Source organism: Mchenga conophoros, linkage group LG13 (genome assembly GCF_057382185.1).
Source record: "Mchenga conophoros isolate Kocher_MC1m ecotype Shallow Benthic linkage group LG13, M_conophoros_male_GT1.1, whole genome shotgun sequence".
NCBI classification, from domain to species: Eukaryota; Metazoa; Chordata; class Actinopteri; order Cichliformes; family Cichlidae; genus Mchenga; species Mchenga conophoros.
The window spans coordinates 5,785,221-5,803,514 of NC_140538.1; the positions used below are offsets into that span (position 1 = coordinate 5,785,221).

The following is an 18,294-nucleotide window of genomic DNA, read 5'->3' on the forward strand; positions in this document are numbered from 1 at the left end:
GAAAAGTAGAAGTCTGTGTGTTTGTGGACAATATGCCACATAAGCTCAGTGAGGCATTTGAAATGCTATGACAACTGAACCTCATTCAAAAACAACACTAACCAATAAAAGCAGAAGTATCTGTAAACACTGTAGATCATGGTGCATATACCAGGGCTATTGATCAAGGAAAATCAAACTAGTGATTATTTTGATCAGTACTGACATCACATTTTTATTCAGTACAGCTACAGGTGTATACACAAGTGATCTACATGGATGAACAGAACAGACGGGTTCCTTTACAGAAACCTTTTTCCTAGTTTTAGTATAGATGTTGCAAACCAAAAGCTCTCTGCATCAACTATCTTGCATTTGTACAATGTTAAAAACCTACATTTCACAATGCACAAACAATTCTCCCACCTTTCCATGTGGAACAAACTCCTCCATCATCTTCTTCAAAGGGTTCTCATAATCCACAATCATTTGGCCCAACCTGGGGTACTCCCGGTCACTGCAGCAACACACAGAGGTAGTGACGTAGTGTCTAAGTAACTGTTTCTACTAACAGTTTATGCTGCTATGATGTCTGTAATAGTGTGCAAACTTCTCACATCAATCTAACTCTCAGTTACCTGGCTCCATGCGTCATCTCATGGGCATAGTTGTAAAGCCCTATGATGGCTTTCCTCTCCTCTATGCGAGAAAGTATTATCATCAGAGTAGTGTATGTTACCACCAGATCCAGGTAGTTCTTAGTCAGGTCAAAATTCACCGTCTGATGGGGGAACACAGGTGTGTCATTACATGAAGCAAACAACAAGAAAGGCAGCGATTACACAGAAACAAGAGACTATATACCTCCATCAAGGCTGAACACTTCCTCTAAAGGAGGGGCAGGCAATTAATGTTCCCAAGAGGCCATATGAGATACTGGGACTGTTGTGGAGAACACCACCAATAAGTTTTTAAAGAGATAAAATTGAGCAGAATTGAGTTCAGCTTACTGGAGTAGCCCCACAACAGCCCCAACAGGCCCTGGGGAATTTTAATTACCCACTCCTGCTCTGAAATATGTATAAATTGAGTTTATACATGCGGAGGTGATCTGGATCCAGTTTAGTCTGTAATATTTTCAAGGACATCAAGATGATACCTTCCAAATTCTATCACTTTGGCGTATCTTTTAAAGTATGACACAAAATGTGCAATTATGCTCTCTTCACAAAGGTAAAGAATCCTTTTCAAAGATCCTAAACTTCAGTGCAGGTTAACTCCCAGGATTTGTCCCAGACTAAACCCACCCTGTGGTAACATTTTCATGCAAACAGAAAAACTGAACCAACCATTTAACTTCCTTGCTGGAGGTAAAACATATTCATAAATACTTCTGTGGCTCTGGAATGCTCAGGGAATGAGGAAGAATGAAAAAAAAATAGAGGAAAGAAAGGGGAGGAGAGAATCTCTTTAGGATTCTTCGGTTCTGAAACATGATGAGGTAAGCACAGGAGAAAGATCTCACTTAATGGTTCTAATAAAAGAAAGGATTAAGTCTAGAAGTCGTCAGGGGGGAAAAAAAAATCTTCAATAACTTTACAGCTTATTGTAGTTCAAGACTTCTGAGTGGGATCTAGACTCTTGCTCCTCCTTTGGGCCTCGTTTTCAGTCTCTAGGAAAAGGGAGTCTTTGACCCACAACAGAACTTTGCAGGTTCTGGTGGGTAATTCTTCCTTTTTAGGCTTCTTTCTATGTTTTCTGAAGCGTTAAAACATTGTCCTGTTACATGTGATACACATTCTTTAAAAAAGATAAATAAAATATATTTGCTTACAATGTCAAAGAAGACCTGGCAGGCATCGATGGTGTTCAGCAGCTCACACACATGATCCTATTAATAGAGCGAAGAGAAATGTTTTCATTAGAACCACCAAAGTAAAAGAAACACGTCCTCGTGTGCTTCACCTGAGTGCCACTGTGTGTTTTTCCCCACCTTGAATTCCATGACATCGACGAAGGTAAAATAATAGAGAGCCAGGTTCTTCAGAATCTCTGACTTCTCCTTCTGCAGCTGGGCCAGCTGTTGCTATAAAACCACATGGCAAAGAACACAAAGTTGTGAATTTTAGAAGTGCTGCGTGAACCTGAGGCTTAGGTTTTCCAGTAACTAAGTACTGCTTTCACTGTGTTCCCTTCAGAGTAGTCACAGAGAAACGTCATACAGCAACTCAGGACCGTTTACTCTTTTACAGCTGGTATGATTAAAAGATGGGACTGACTTTGGACATTTCTTAAATGAATCATCAAAATCATCTTTTAAATAAAAAAGAAACTCTGGTTAAGTTCTATTTAACTCTGGAAATATGTTTCTTTGACAATTTGATTTTTATTAACTCTGAAGAGAAATATCTGCATATTCCTATCCCACCCAGCTAAAAAGATGTAATTATCAAGTTTCCCTTCAGGGATCCGTAGAGATCATCAGGTCTTGAGTTTCTTCATTTTGAAGTTAATTAATTGAAACTTAATCAACAGCAAAGCGGCAGAAACCACACACAGCTGCTAAATAATTCAGTTATTGGAGCTAAACTATTCTTAAGACAATTTTAAAAAATGACTTTCTATTCCATGTAGATACATGAAAGTAATTTTACTTTGGTGAAGAACTTATTTCATTTAATGATTTTCTGGAACACTTTGCATACAGGAGAACTTATCAACTTTTCAATTTTCTTCTTTTGCACCTTGTTGTATGTTAAATAAAGTTTTGAATAACTCGTTTTCCGTGTGGCGGTTTTCCAGAAGCTGTAATGAAATGTTTCACCAAAGTAAAATCTGCCTATATAAGCAAAGCAGAAACCATTAACCCAACAGCACCTCAAAAAATAAAACACTGTCAATACGAGTCTTTAGCTGTGGATACAAAGTGTTTTCAAATCCCAGTTTACCTTTAAAAGATTACTGCATCAATCTTTTAAAGTCTAAAAATCAACATGAAGTATCTGACTTCAGCACCTGAGAAGCAGTGTATTAACATGCTAGAAATGACTGAAGCATACTGTATGTAAATTGAACCCAGCTCCAGAGCAATCTGAGGTCAGAACCGCACCCTAAACCAGAACTGGCCTAATAGGCAAAGGTGGAAAAAGGTCAAAACATGACAAGTCTAGGAAGCGTGAAACACTGCTGCTGCAACAAGGAGTTCAAACATCTGGTATTTGGCTCAAGTCAACTAAAAGTGGAACAATCACTGTTTATTTTTTAATTCCTAAAAAAACAAAACAAATAACAAAACAGTTTTTCTTGCACAATTTCGATTACCTGCTGAGTGACACTCCTTATTGCATGCAGTCAGCAAGTCATTCAAACACCAGCTGATCAGTCATCAAGCAAACCTAACCAACTAGCCAGGTGGGTAACTAGCCACGCAGTCATTCACAGGATGAAGAAGAGAAAATAAAAATGCTGCCAGAGAAAGCTGAGCAAAGCAAAACACACTCCAAAAGAGCTTTAAAAAAACCAAAAAGAAACAAAACCAAAATAAATAAATAAATCCCCCCCCCTGCAAAAACAAACACAGGTACAAATAAAAATACATAATATTACAAAACTTAAGTGCTTAAATTAAACTCAAAAAGTTACAGAAACTTAGATACAAAAACTTACCAAAAAGCACAAGTCCGGATTAAGCCAAGTTTAGCATGCAGAACACAAACAAACACAGAAACAAAGCAGAAAAACAACATAAGAGACACATTTTTAAGCACAGTTATACTGAATAAAGCAGTTAGCTACACACACGGTATAAACACACATACGCGCACACACACACACACACACACACACACACACACACACGCAAACAGCTTTTTGCTAAATGGTGCTCTGACACAAACGCCATATGCTAACAAGTAAAGCTAAAAAGAAAAATCTGATGAGCAATGACTTTAGTTCACTTGACACACATGCGCACACACACACACACACACACGCACACCTGACAAAGGTGTAAGAGATGCTGGATACCCAACGCCATCACACCAGTGTAGTCTTTACCTGGCCAGCCTATTTCCAGCCACCACTGGAAATGAACAGATCCTCATGCATATTCTGTCTCATTTTTATTTCAATTTTTTTTTAACTTGTCTGAAAGAACAAAGTCCTCGGTAATCAGCAGTTATTCCCCTTGCTCTTATTTTGAAAGTTTAGTCACTGCCCTACTCTACTCATTATTTTGATTCCCTGGCTGGGCCGCCGTCTTTAATTTAACTTGGCTGCCTCTGTAGAAAGGTTAGAGTCTCGCCATCGGACGAACTGAACTTGCTGTTTGAGCTGGAACCAATGATGGAAGTCTTTTCTATGCTCTGGAGAAAGCTGTGATAATTGTGAGGTAGCTGATTATATTTCTCAGTTTCTTTGTCACCAAATAAGTCTTTTAAGAAAATGTGCACACACAAGCACACACACAAAACTAAACCTGTGGGAAACCATCTTCTCAGCTATGTTGACCCATTTCTTTTTAGAATTAAACCCAACTCAAATTGCATTACATGGTCACATGACTATGGAAGAGGATTAGGGCCACCCGAGGAAAAGTGGGGATGTCTTTTGTAAAATTTTGTAATATTGTAAAATTATCAGGCACCCTCTAATAGAGAAAAACTTAAATAAATAAATAAATCCTCAGATCTTCAACAAAAGATCAAAGCTTCCAAAAGCAAGGAAACAAACAGGCAGCCAACCAAACAACCAGATCAACCAGCCACATGGAAACCCTACTCGATTCACGGGCAGTCAACAATACTCCAGCAGTTTTTTGGGGCTAGCTGAGCAATCCAATGCAAGATTAAAGTGCACGCGGGCTTAATTAATAAATGGAAAAGTAATTTGCCTGACACATGGTGTCAGGGAGGACAATGGTTTGTTACCTTACAGGAATCTCCCACACTGACTGCTAGGCACCTAAAAATGGTCTTAACATTTACTGAAGCACCAAATCAGAGTGATGTAGCTTCCTGAGTGGGAAGTAAGCTTAATGAAAAAACAAATAAACAAGTCCAATAAAAAAAAAAGAAAAAAAGAAAAGTATAAATCACATTCAGAAACAACATCATTTGGCAATTGCCAGACAGAGTTTATATAAACAAGTTAGTAATGCAAGTGAATATCTCGCTAAACATTATATAGAATTAAATTAGCAAAAATACGTGTCATGTTTCAAAGTATTTCGTTTGTAAACTAATACTTCTAATACAAATTTTACTTTATTTTTTTTATATCTCAACTGATTAGCAGCTGCTTTTACATGTTGTTCAGTGTCTGGGTCTATTTCTGCCCTATATTTGTAGTGCAGGAGCTTTTTTATTTATTTATTTTCAATAAGATAGCAAATTATAAATGCAACAATCAGAAGATATGGAGAGCATAAAAATAGAGCTGCACCCTTGATTCAAAGTGTGTAGTAACGAAGACAAATCAAATCATCTATCCTGCTAAAAAGACACTTTTTCCTTCCACTTCTCTTTGCATAATAGACGTATACGTAGGAATACTCACGTTGTTATTCCGCGTCTCCACTGCAGGAAACTTCCTGACAATAAATTTAACCGCAGACTCCAAGTTCTTATCGACGAGATAGGAGGGCTTAGCCTTGGGATCGCCACATGCCTGTGGAGGAAAAGAGAAGAGGACGTGAGGAGAGAGGAAAAAAAATATGACAAGTACAGTGCTGCTACTGAAACATCTGGCTTTTTTACCCTTTTCTCACTTTCTCATAGTATGGCATGTTAAATTTGTTGTATTTACTGGGGTTGGATTTAGTGCTCATAGTGAAACCTGGTTTATCCCAGGACTGATATCAGAAGAGGCGTTTGAGTGAATGAAATATCAGCACTGCATATATTCTGTGGTGTTTCCAAACCAGAGGCATATTTAAGACATGAAAACGAACACACACACAAACTTGATGCAGTGGCATGTGCAGTCTTATTTTCCATTAAGATGCACATGCCAAAAAAAGGATTGACAGGGTAGATTTCCACCAGGCTGAACAAAGTTTGGAAGTCTGCGGTTTTCATGTTTGGATAAACCAGGTTCAACTGAGCAAGAGCCTGAACTTATCAGTGGTTCTCAGCTGCTGAGCTGTAGAGATTAGAGATTTTAAATAGAATAAATACTTAAAATTGCTCATTTCTACTGATTAGACAGTTGCTTTTTGTGAATAATAACCCTATAACCAATAACTGACAGAATTTTAATTGAAATTTAGTTCTTGGTTATTTTAGTTCTGGTATTAAAACTGATAATATGTACCAACTGGTAATATTTTAATATCTGTTTTAGTACATATGAAATTACATATAACTCGGCAGTCAGGGTGGTGGTAGCATAATTCACCAGGCTTTATGAACCTCATGTCATGTTTTTCCTCACTGATAACTAAATGACAACCAGACTTAAGTCTAGAAAAATAATTCTGTCTTGAGTTAAATATGACAACTTATGACTGAAGATATTAGGGTCCATTCTATGACATCATATGAAAGGTATGAAGTGGGGATTTTGACTTACAGATTACTTTTACACATTATGACCTAATTATTTACGCATTTTCATGAAAAAAATGTTTTTAAAAGGGTAAATTATAATAATAAATACCATGGTTGGTTACAGTTAAAATCTGCATTATTGTGTTATTATGATCAGTAACGAGATTATTATTATTCCACACGATTACTCAAGACGTTTACCTAAACAGACGTTTTAAACTTCCTCTGAGTGAACTTCCTTGAAATTTAATTCTAATTCCAATGAAAATAAATAAGAAGGAAAGAGCTGAACGCCTGGCAGGGAGTCAATTTGAGCTTGTTGGAGTGACAAAAGTAAATTTGGTGGGCTGAAACACAAAACAAAAGCATTGATGCAAAACAGAATGCGGCATAATAATAATCTATCTTGTTTTAATAGTTTTTGAAGCTAAAACTTTAACTGAAATGAATATTTGATGAATTAAACAGCCCTCTAAAGCCTCCTTCAAGACAAACCACAGTATTTTAATAAATGATTAACTATTTCAGAAAGCAATTGGTGGCGGTTCCTTAGGAAATTACAATTTGGTTAAATTACTAGTTTTTAAGACTTTTGTTAAATATTGTTTAGTGATGGTTTACAAACAATTAATCCTGAAAGTTTAGCTTTGTTGTCAACAACACAAATGAGGCTGAGAACCACTGAGAGTCCCAGGTTACAATGGTTTCAGTGTCAAACTGTGTCTCTGAGTGGTTAGTAACACCACTACATGACGGGAAGAGCAATGAGCAGGTAGAGGGAATGAAACAGAAGAGAGAAAGAAAAATAGGTAGAAAATGGGAAGGAGGGAGAAATTAAAGGCACATGGAGGCTTCAAGTGAGAAATGGCAAAGTAGGGCACAGAACGAGAGAGAGATAGAGATAAGTGTTCAGAGAGAAAGCCTTTTCTTAGTTGAGTGTTTTCTATCCTACATGAGCAGAATTAATTCACTGCACCTGCACATTTCTGCTTATTCATATTCTAATCTTTTACTCTGCAGGTGTTGAATTGTCTGCCCTGACTGCCTGGCAGGAAGCAACAGCTCTCATGCATTATGGGTAGTGTAGTAGCAAATGGTGAGGAAGATGTGGTCCATGCATGTGCCATAAACAGAGTGAATGTGTAAAGTTTATTGGCTGCCAACACCGAGGAACAATCCTAGAAGAGGTCAGACCCTTTGTTCTGAGGATTCACTTCCTCGTGGTTAATGTTCAAGTTTAGAAAGTGGAAGTACACATTTAGAAAGGCCAGAAAAAGTAACATGAAGTTACCATAATGAGAACTGCAACACTTAGCTGTACTATAAATGAACTGTTTTCTACACTGCAGGAACAAATCATAGCTAGTGGCCCATCAGGCCTGCAAACAGCAACACAAGCATAAAACCTGGATTTCAGTTTGCATGGCGCTGAAAGGTTTCCAGCATCAGCCAGTACAAAATGAACCCGCAACACAACAACACATGCTAATTCACACTGACAACCTCGGTATCAAAACATGATGAAATGCAGGCTGGAGATTCAGGTTTTGTTGACACTCCCACAAGACAGCGAGCAGTAGCTCCATTTAAAGCTGTGTTGTAATATACCGCATCACTGTCAATGGGTTTGGCCTTAAGACTCTGAAGCCTTTAAACAATGGCAATTAGTGCCCTCTCTTTTAGGATTTAAAGTTTAATCACGCTTTAAATTAAAAAAAATGGCAATAGCTACTATAGAATCATGTCAAAGCTTGTGGCTGGTTTAACCCCGGTTAAAGAGGAAACAGTGATAAGCAGCTGCTACCATTATGTATCTGCTAAAATTCAACTTGGAATGCAGAATGGTGCAGACACAATTTTAATTCCCTAAAACTATGACATGAAAAAGAAAATCCAGTCTACCCAGCGAGCATAATCAACTACAGTATATGCATTTTGCTAGAGACAAAGCCAAAACCCAGTTCTGCTCTGCATGCTTAGCTCTTACAGTTCTATAGCTGAAACGCACTCACTACTGCTGGATCTGAAACACATAACACATGTGGACACTATGAAGGGATTGGACACAAACACACAACACCAACAAGGTTTCAAGACCCATCAATGACAGAATGGACCTAGAGTCTCAGCTTGTTTCCTTATGCCCACCTCTCTCACACCAGGTCAGACAGCAGCCAGACAATGTTCAAAGGCTAAGTGAAAATCTGCTCAAGTGTACGAGAGGCAGGCTGAATTTTAACTAGGTTAAGAACAAGGAACCAAGATGTGACTGTTAAATCCATGCAACTGCAAAAAGCACAAGCCTGGCTTTGCTAACACAGCACTCATCTGGTGACAGCACCACTAGGTTCACCCAACAACAGACTAGTCACTATGTCTGCAACTGTAATGTAGTTACCCTCTGACTCACACCGGGGAACTGCAGAAAAGACATTGTTCAGTTACTACATCACATTGATATGCTAAACGCAGTGTTTTATCATGTTTTAGCCCAAATTCAAAGCATAAGACAATTCATTTATAGTTGTTGTAAATTACATTAACAACTCTACATAGTCAGCAACTTCAACAGTTTTAAACTGAGTGTAACAGTTATTAGAAGAATTATGTGTGTAATTATGTATTATTTATGCATTTAGTGATAGCCTGTGTATTTTTAAAGTCACAATTTTGAATGTTTAGCACACAAAAGTAATTTGACACAACAGACAAACATCAGTCCCCAGTGTGTTTAAATGCCACTTTATCAATCAACAGGACCAATGCTGCCTGATATGGATATTCAGCCAGTCTGTTAGCGACATACTGCTAAGTTTTTAAACACACAATAAAAAATATATACTTAATTTAATTATGTGCTTCCGGTTTGACTTTTCACCTTCAGAGCTCATACATGTGATTCTATATAGCATTTCTACTGATTCTCTAAAGTTAAATATTAATCAAAAAAACAAAAAACATTTCCACAACCCTTCGAAAGCTCTAAAATAGGGAGGAAACACACACTGAAAAATTTCATACAAACTCCTATTACTTGAATGATAGTTTGCCACTAATATCAAGTCGAGTGAGTTGCAATTAATGGGCTAAAACATGCAAAACCCCAATTCTGATTATTTTTCAAATTGTATAATAGTATATTAAAGAGATTTCTTTAATTTTCTTGAATTTTTTCTTATTTGGGTTCAGTTAGGATAACTCTTTGGGTATTATTGACCATTTTATTTTCAGAAGAACAGACCATAATTGGATAACTAACATCTTAGCATCACAGATCAAAGACATGAATACTAGTTAAAATTTGACAGAGTTCATATGGCATGGGACTGTCTGTTAGTGCTGGTGGTGGCTAGTGCAATAAGCTGGTTGGCTGGGTTTGGGTGGGGTGGGGGCTGATGGCGATATGGATGGAAGGAGGGGCGCAGTGAATGAAGGGACAGGGCATGGGAATAAGCTGAGAATCAGTAGTGGTCAGGAAGGAGTAAGGGAGCTGTTGCCTGGATACCAGAACAGACCTCAGTCTCGCCTCCACCATCGTTTCTCCACTCCGGGCAGCAATTAAACAGCTGAGCTTCTCAAAGGGTCCCCACACTGACCGACATATGGCAGGGGACCATGGGATACTTAGCAGCGGGCCAAGGAAGCACACATCTGAGGACTAATTACAGTTGCTAATTACTGGATGCAATATTTGAACGCTGCTTGGCACCTACTGAGTGACCCTTCAGAATCTGTGAAAACTACCTCCTCCCTGAGATGATTTCATTTTTGTCTGTCATTGCTCTCAGTGTGAGCGCCTTCATTTTCACAAGGAGGGATTAACTGCTGGGGAAAAAAAAGAAACAGAAAGTTCCCCAAAGAATGGATGGATGGTCTCATGTGATATGAAACCACTAAAGCACTACTCCAACCTGCTATGACTGGTGTATTTCTTGACTGGTTGGCAAGTGAAATCAATCGTGAAGATGGTGCTGCATAAAAATCCTCCTTATGATTGCTCTGGTTACTGGCAGACTGTCGCGGTTGTATATAAGATGCAGACTTGTCTGAGAAAACTTGGAGAAGATTCACCTTCAAAGTAACTGCTTTAACCAACATGTTTCAAATGAAGCAACTTTTACTTTGAAGGTAAATGGTGGCCCATTCCAGTTTGTATTGCACTTTTTCCAATTTTCACTACCGCTTAACCAGTAGTTAGTGAATGTTTTAGTGCAGCATCTTTACAACCGCCAGCAACCATTTGCCAACAGGTTGGGGAATAATTTTTCCTTAGCGACCAGTGGTTGCCATGATATCCTTCTATCAAACTGATATAACTATGCTGTACTAAGTGCACTGCACAAACGGGGCTCCAGAGGGCACTTCTGCTGGTAAGCAGTCTTTATGAACTGTGGAAGATGGCAATAGCTAATTGTTTACCATTCAAAGATTTAAAAATTATTATATTTATATTTTATTGTTTTTTATTTTATATATACACATCTTATTTTTATTTTATATTATATATTATCTAAATAGTCATTTAGTTAGAAAGAAAGAAAAACAATAATAGAAGAGGGTTTTTTGGTCCTAAACAGTATATTTCACCTAACCCTTTTTAGGTGGTACTTTCAAGATATTGCCATCTACAATTATACCAAATAAACAGAAGAAGGCACGCCTACCTACTGGCATGAATCTCAATTTGTTGCTATTAATAAACAGAAAAAAAAAAAACATATAGCTACTATTACTGACACATTATATACACAACTATTATTGCATATGAAACACATCCATAACCCATCATAATGTATATTTTTAAACCTTTTTAAAGAAATGTTTTCACTGTGTGTATTATTAAATTTAATACAGGACTATGTTGTTATTTTATCATGTATACTGGACTTTTACACACCATAGGTGAAGATTTAAACACCTGTTAACTATTTTTCCAGCGACAAAAATCTAGTTTGGGGACTGCTTCAAAGACTGTCTATGTGAACTAAAATTAAAAGGCTTTATTTTATGGGGAAAAAATGTAGTTGATGTCTGAATGCTTTATCATAAGCAAATGAATAACACAATGAATTAACATTGTGGGTTGGTAAAATTGACAGGGAATGGAGCCCAGCCTTACTTTCAGCACTACAGATGAAGAGGAGTGAGGCACAAAGGAGAGGACCAACAGATCAGTACAGGTAGCCAGGAGGAGGACGGGGAACAGGGGAGAGGAGGGAGAGGAAGGAGTTGAGGAAGGGTGACAAGGGGAGGGGTTTCATCAGTGGAAGGTGATAAATTTTGCAAACCTTCCAAACTTGTCCTTGCTGCATAGGAGAGGGGGGAAGCATTGGAACGGAGAGAAGAAGAGAAGAAATCAAAACAAAGAGCCCACCCAGGCAAACTGCTGGATCACTCATCCATACACTCACTCACGCTCTCTCCATGTCAGACACACACACACACACACACACACACACACACGTTTTAAAAACAACAGCTGAGGTGTTTCCTGCGTGCTGGAGAGTTTGTTAAGGATAGCCCTTCTGGCATTTCGTTTCAATACAGCACATAAAAACACAAAAATCATGCTGCGCCAACATGTTATCACATTAACACTTATTTTAACGCACGCTGTCTTGAAAGTAACACAATGTGTAGTAATTCTACCTACGCTCTTCAGCACATTGAAAATAACATCCATTTTAAGAGCATGGAAAGCCTTTTTGTCTTGCACAGAAAAGTGTGAAGTTGAAGTTGGGCCTTGCAGTTTTATAATGTTGCTCCACATTCGTGTTCTGGCTGTTGCTTAGTAACTGACGATGCAGTGTTTCCTGACTGCATCCGTGGTGCTCTGATACGTGTGAGACAATCCACTTATTTCTGGACACCAATGGCTCTGGTGCTGTTTTAGCTACAAAAAATTGAAACACCTGAAACTGTGAGTTTGTTCAAACTGGTTTAGATATATTAATATAAGGAAAACATATTTGTTAGTTGTAACAAACAAGTTCCAACAACTACTAAGCAGTTCTGGGGCTGGATTTGACAAATACACATTAAATGCAGTGTATCCTTTTTTTTTTTTTCCCTCTCCACCAGTATTTCCAAGCAATCTGTGACAACTGATGTGCTAACTTAACATTCAAAGGCACAAATATCTGTTACAGTATTTCCACATGAAACACATTTAAATAATACAAATTACAGCTAAAGGAATTGATTCTGTTAAATAAGATAACAACACAAAGGCCAAATCTGAGCCAGGAAAAGCTGTGTAATGCCTGTTTTGTCCTTGTCTGAAAGATACTGGTGCACAATAAATTAAGACGTGAAATCTGTATCATGTCAGTTCATCCTTTGATCATGTTATCTGGGTAATAGGGAAAGTATGGGTGTAACTTAGCCTATATGCAATCTTTGGTTCTGTACGAAGTTTCCAAATTTGAGTACACGCTCTGTAAATATTTCCATGATAGCACCAGCTCCAAACCTTCTTCCAACACTTTTTAAACACATTACATTATATACATGTCATTTGTTTAATACATGCACTATGTTAACTAATGCTACTCACTAACTTTGACTTTTTATTGGCTTTCCTGCAGCTATAATCTATGGCATCTCTACCAACCACCATACAAAGCCCATGCCAAGATCCCGGGTCTCATTTTTCAATTACAATTTTAATAAAGCGTTTATAAACAAGTTTGTTGTTTTCTTAGTGTTAACAAGAAAACAACAAGACAAGACACTCGGAATTAATCTTTGCACATGTTTAAAGCTTAGAGTAAATACACTGCTCAATTAGTATTTAATTCTATTCATGATGAATATGTTGCCAAATATGGCATTTCTTTTAAATCTATATATATTATGAGTCTTTTCTTACACACACACCATGCAGTATATTCAACTGCATGGTGTCAATCAATTGATCAGTTAGCCAGTCAATTAAAAATGTTAAGGATTTATGATTTGTTTGTTTTTGTCTTTATGTATCAAAGCTTGGCTACAAAGCCATGGCCCTATAAGCAAACTTAAAATGAATACTGGGCTCTGTTTTCACAAGTTCAGATTTTATTTCCGGTAGCATCTATTACATAAAGGAAATGGGGAATCCCTCAGGAAACATTTTAGTGACACCAGGCATTTGAGGTCTGTGGTGACAGACGTGAAGGTGATGCCATGAAGGGATGAAAGTCAGCAGGTTTTCATCCAAATCAAACAGCTAATTTCACTTATTGAGCACATGTCAGCAAAAAGAAGCACCTGAAAAACTGCCGGCTCTTCCCTTAATGGCGAACTCACCCTAGCCGATTTTATATCTTCAAATCAAACAGAATTAATTTAAAAATATATTAAATTTGCCAGCACTCTGATGAAATTCACTTTGCACTGCATTTTCTTTGGGGCAACATGCCACTGAAACCATGTAAAATTTATGGAGGTCTTGGGCCTTATCCATCTCATAAAGTAGCCTTGAAATTAAAAATGAGGAGTAAAAATGCCCCTGGTAATCAGGTGTGCCCTTTAATAAATGTCAACCTGCAAATTTTCACCCCAGCAGTTATTCATTAATGTGTTAATGTCCCCTCTGCGCCACCATACAATAGGTAAGCTAATGGCCAGGCGATACTTTTCAGTATTTTCTCCGCAACAAAAGGAAAGCAACCACATTTTGTGGATCAGAATGCAGAGTGATGCCGAAAAAAGGTTTTGAAGCTCAGGGGAAGAAAAAAAGGCTGGTGGTAAAAGACAGAAGAAGGGGCATTAAGTTTCTGGAAGGTAAAAGTGATAACACTTTCAATAAATTTACAAATATTTGATATTTTACCAATATACAATTTAAAAAAAAAAAAAAAAAGAAAAGAAAATTTTATATATATATATATATATATATCCATATCCCCAAATGAACCTGAATCATAAAGGAACAATTATTTCAGATTATCTTCCCAAAAACTGCTTCATTTCATCAAACTTTGGTATATCTTCTGTTTTGACTATGTTATTGTACAGAACTTTGGTCAACAATTGTTGTTTTTAAAAGTGCTATATAAATGAATAAACTTGAAACTTGAACTTGAAAGCAAAAGTACTGCAAGAATCACCAAATTAGTAACGTTTCAGAGATGCTGTTTAATTGTGATGGTGTCACAGATGTGTAGGTATAACTTAAGAGACCTTTGAAGAACTTTAAACTAGGGATGCACCAATCCAGCTTTTTCCACTTCCAACATGATGAGGAATCCTTGGCTTTAAAGGTTTTCCAATACAGAGTACCAATCTGATATCAGAGTTAATGTCTCACTGTGAGAAAATGACTGAAAACCATCATTTTATGAGCAAAGTTTAATGAAACAACTTTCATTCTAACTTGACTAAAAATAACAAATACATCAAAGGACAAATTCACTATACTACATGCCAAAGATGAATACAACAGAATTAAAAAAATAAATAAATACATTAGCATTATCTGTTTAATTTATTTGTACTAGTCTGATTTCAGCCCACAGTGAAACCAACATCCCTCCAGCTCCTAGCTTACCTGATGTCTCTGACAGAACATAATCAAAGGAAAGTAAATAAGAGTACCTGAATAAAAGTAAATATGAGAGAGAAGCCAACGCATCGATCCTGTCCAAGCGCTTAGATGTTAGCTTCTTCCGTGCACAAAGAACTGCACAGGATCCAGATATCTGATTGGTGCATCCTGAATTTAAACATGACATCTGAAAAGCAGTTTAAAGACTTTTCTATACATTTCAGCAACACAACTGCATTCTTACATATTGGCCAGTTTTGATTTTAGTCACAATAAACTAAAGGCCTTTGACTCAAGTTCCTCAGACATGGATTAAGTTGTAGTCTTGGACTAAATGTGTTTTTTCAATGCTTCAGTGAATGTTTCTCTTATTTTAGGACTAAGCTTAATTCATTTGTGGGAAACTGACTGAATATTCTTAACACTAGCTTTGGGGTGAGGGGCACGAAGGGTTAGCTGAGTGTGAGTGGGGTTAAGAAGAACAGATACCCCGAAGAAGTAAAATGATGTTAGAAGGTCTACTGGCTGAAAGATAAGCACAGCAAAGAAAAACTTTAATGCCAGCTCAGCCAAGATTAATTAAGGAAGAGATTTTAGGGTTTCTGCAGATAGTCGATGGTGTGATGAGTGAATATGCTTAAAATGGATAGGAACATTGCTGTGATCTTAGATGAATTACTATCTCCCAAAGGTAGAAACCAAACAACAAAGCAAACACAATTATCTCCACTGATTAAATATTATAGGAAACTTTGATAGGGTTTGCAAGATTAAAGAACCAAATCAAAAGATTGAGCCCATGGATTTTGGTACAAATTTCTGCCCCAGTTCTTTCATTCCTAGCTTTGGGATGCAGCTAATACTGGATGCTAGGACGTTTTCTAATATTACAAGGTAAAATGAAGCATTAAAATAACATATGAACAGGTCAGAGTGGATATGTTCAGAGGATTTATGGTGGGGCAGGTTTGAATATAGATAGATATGAAGATGATGGGACAGACAGAAAGAAAAAAGGAAGGAAGGAAGAAGGGAGGGAGGAAAGGAAGGGCGTATTAAGAAGAGTAATCAGCAGCAAAATCTTAGTGTCTGACTGCTCATACTGTGTTATAACTTTAACAGACATGCTCAAAGCAAATTTATTACTACAGTGGCATTTTAGCGGAGTGTTTTACACAATGAGGGTGCCTTCAGACCAAAACAAAATAATGCTTTGAAAATTAAATGCTGTAGAAAGACACCTCCAAACTACACATGGGAAACAGTATGGGCTTTCAGACAGTTTAACACTCTACTCTTCACTTGTTAAAACTGGCTAAGATATGACTGGCCTCTTTCACTCGCTCCCTCTTTTTCTATTCATCATACATACTCAAGCAACAAAGGCTCATCCCACACAAACAGACCCACTACTCTTTTTTTCCCTCCCACACACACAAAGCATTAATGTAAAACTTGAGCAAGAGTCAGTTAACATTAGTAAATGTGTCTTATATAACTGAGCCTATTGCAATAAGAAGCAGATGTAGTATCAATGTGGGCACTGAATTTATTTTCCCACCACGTCACTTTAGCTTCCGCATGAGTTTACTAGTTTTATTGTATCTATTTTTATTTTACTGAATTATTATGTGTGCTGATGTTTATTCATCAGCACACTAATGGCTCATAATTCGACAGACATCCCAGTCTAAAGCATCCTCATAATTTCTGCCTTGGAAAATTTAAAACAATCAAAGAATGATTTCTAGTTTTTTATATTAGTTAACTAAAATGCAGTTTGTTTGTTTTTTACTTCTGATCTAGTCTTGGTTTTTAAGTGTGTTTGTAGTCAACTGTAATAGCCTTAGGGCACTTACCACAAACATGCAAGTAGGGTGTGTTTTTGATGCTTTTGGGTGTGTTCTGCTATGAAACTTTAAGGCTATGGTCAAAAAATGTCAGTTTTGCTTAGTTTAATTTGTAACTGCACAAAGTGAGCAGGAGGCACCTGCATGACAGCCATAAAAAGAGCTGGTGAGATTCTGATCCTCTAAATATGAAGGAAAGGAGATCAGCATGTCCCTTGTCACCTCCTTTTAGCAGAGGATAAAGCATCCTGTATCAAAGGAAAAGAGATAATACCATGCCATAACTCATAGAAATGCACTATCCAGCAATCAATCATTATGATTGTGAAACAAAGCTGATGGGGTAAACATTAATTAAGTTTGTTTTTCTTTTAATTTGATAACCGCCTGATATGTTATCAGTCGTGTTATACCAACAAGGAAAATGATCAAAAGCAGGCTGTTGTGATAAAATCTGCTTCAAGGAGCTCTATGCATTTTTAGCATGTTCAAATCTTTACAGTTAACTGAAGGGTTGCCATAATTCATTTTTGCATCATTTCTGTCCAATACTGCATTTTCAGCCTTAAGGTTCTTAAGGTTCAGGCTCAGAAAGCTTTAATAAAGGCAGGAGTTACACTGGGCCATCTCTCCAGCAGTGTCAACTCAATGAGACACTTCATTTCACTCTATAAGCCATTTATTCCTATGTATTGAACACTGAAAAGCAAAGGGGGGCAAAGTATCTCAGATAAGGTTCTTGTAATTCATCTTTGGGATATTATACTGTCACCACACCAGCCCACATCAAGTTATTAAGGACATTTTATAAGCGCAGCCAGATTCTCTTCTCTTTCCCTAACTCCTTATAAATTATCTTTCAGGAGAGGGCTAAAGCCCTTTTCTCAAGGTGATCAGGAAAATGCAGCCCTGAAATTTCTCTATACAGACCCCAATTTCCTCAAGAGGCTTTACTTTTTCCAAGCTGCCATTTAACCAGATGAATAAGAAAAAATTTTAATAACTTGCCTGGTTAAATACATGCCAGGTAAAAACTGATATTATGTGAAAGTAAGGCTTTACCCTAGCTTAGTTTCAGCTGATACCTCTCTATCACAACACACAGCCGTTTTTGACATGAAGTCATGCTGATGGTTTCTAAATGATCTCTTGATAGCTTTATTTACCTTTGTGTTTTTTAGCTCATTTTAAATACATAATTTTGCATTACGTGCCTTTAAAGATTAACATTAACCCATGAAAAGCTTATTGGACAGATGTCAAACTGCATAGCATTTATGCAGTCAAGCAAAACGCCTGCTGGATACAGCTAGGGTGCAAATGAAACCATTCGTTTATCATTGGCCAGCATATATATAAAAAATTAGATTCTGGTTGTATCATAAAT

The 18,294-nt window shown here is 37.2% G+C and overlaps 1 protein-coding gene across 7 annotated transcripts in view; it reads right to left on the minus strand.

Moving 5' to 3' along the window:
• Positions 1–18,294, minus strand: part of nckap1 (NCK-associated protein 1) — a 37,368-nt gene that overhangs the window by 17,927 nt on the left and 1,147 nt on the right. Inside the window, exons 2-8 of one of the 7 annotated variants that reach the window (XM_085296161.1) lie at positions 11,816–11,833; positions 8,926–8,946; positions 5,536–5,646; positions 1,973–2,059; positions 1,814–1,870; positions 618–760; positions 406–496 (exon numbers count right to left, since the gene is read on the minus strand). In XM_085296161.1, the coding sequence (XP_085152287.1) occupies positions 406–496; positions 618–760; positions 1,814–1,870; positions 1,973–2,059; positions 5,536–5,646; positions 8,926–8,946; positions 11,816–11,833 (528 nt within the window). Of the gene's footprint in view, positions 1–405; positions 497–617; positions 761–1,813; positions 1,871–1,972; positions 2,066–3,645; positions 5,474–5,535; positions 5,647–8,925; positions 8,947–11,815; positions 11,834–18,294 lie in introns of those variants that run through there. The other 6 variants (XM_085296160.1, XM_085296163.1, XM_085296162.1 and 3 more) reach the window with 6 other exon arrangements.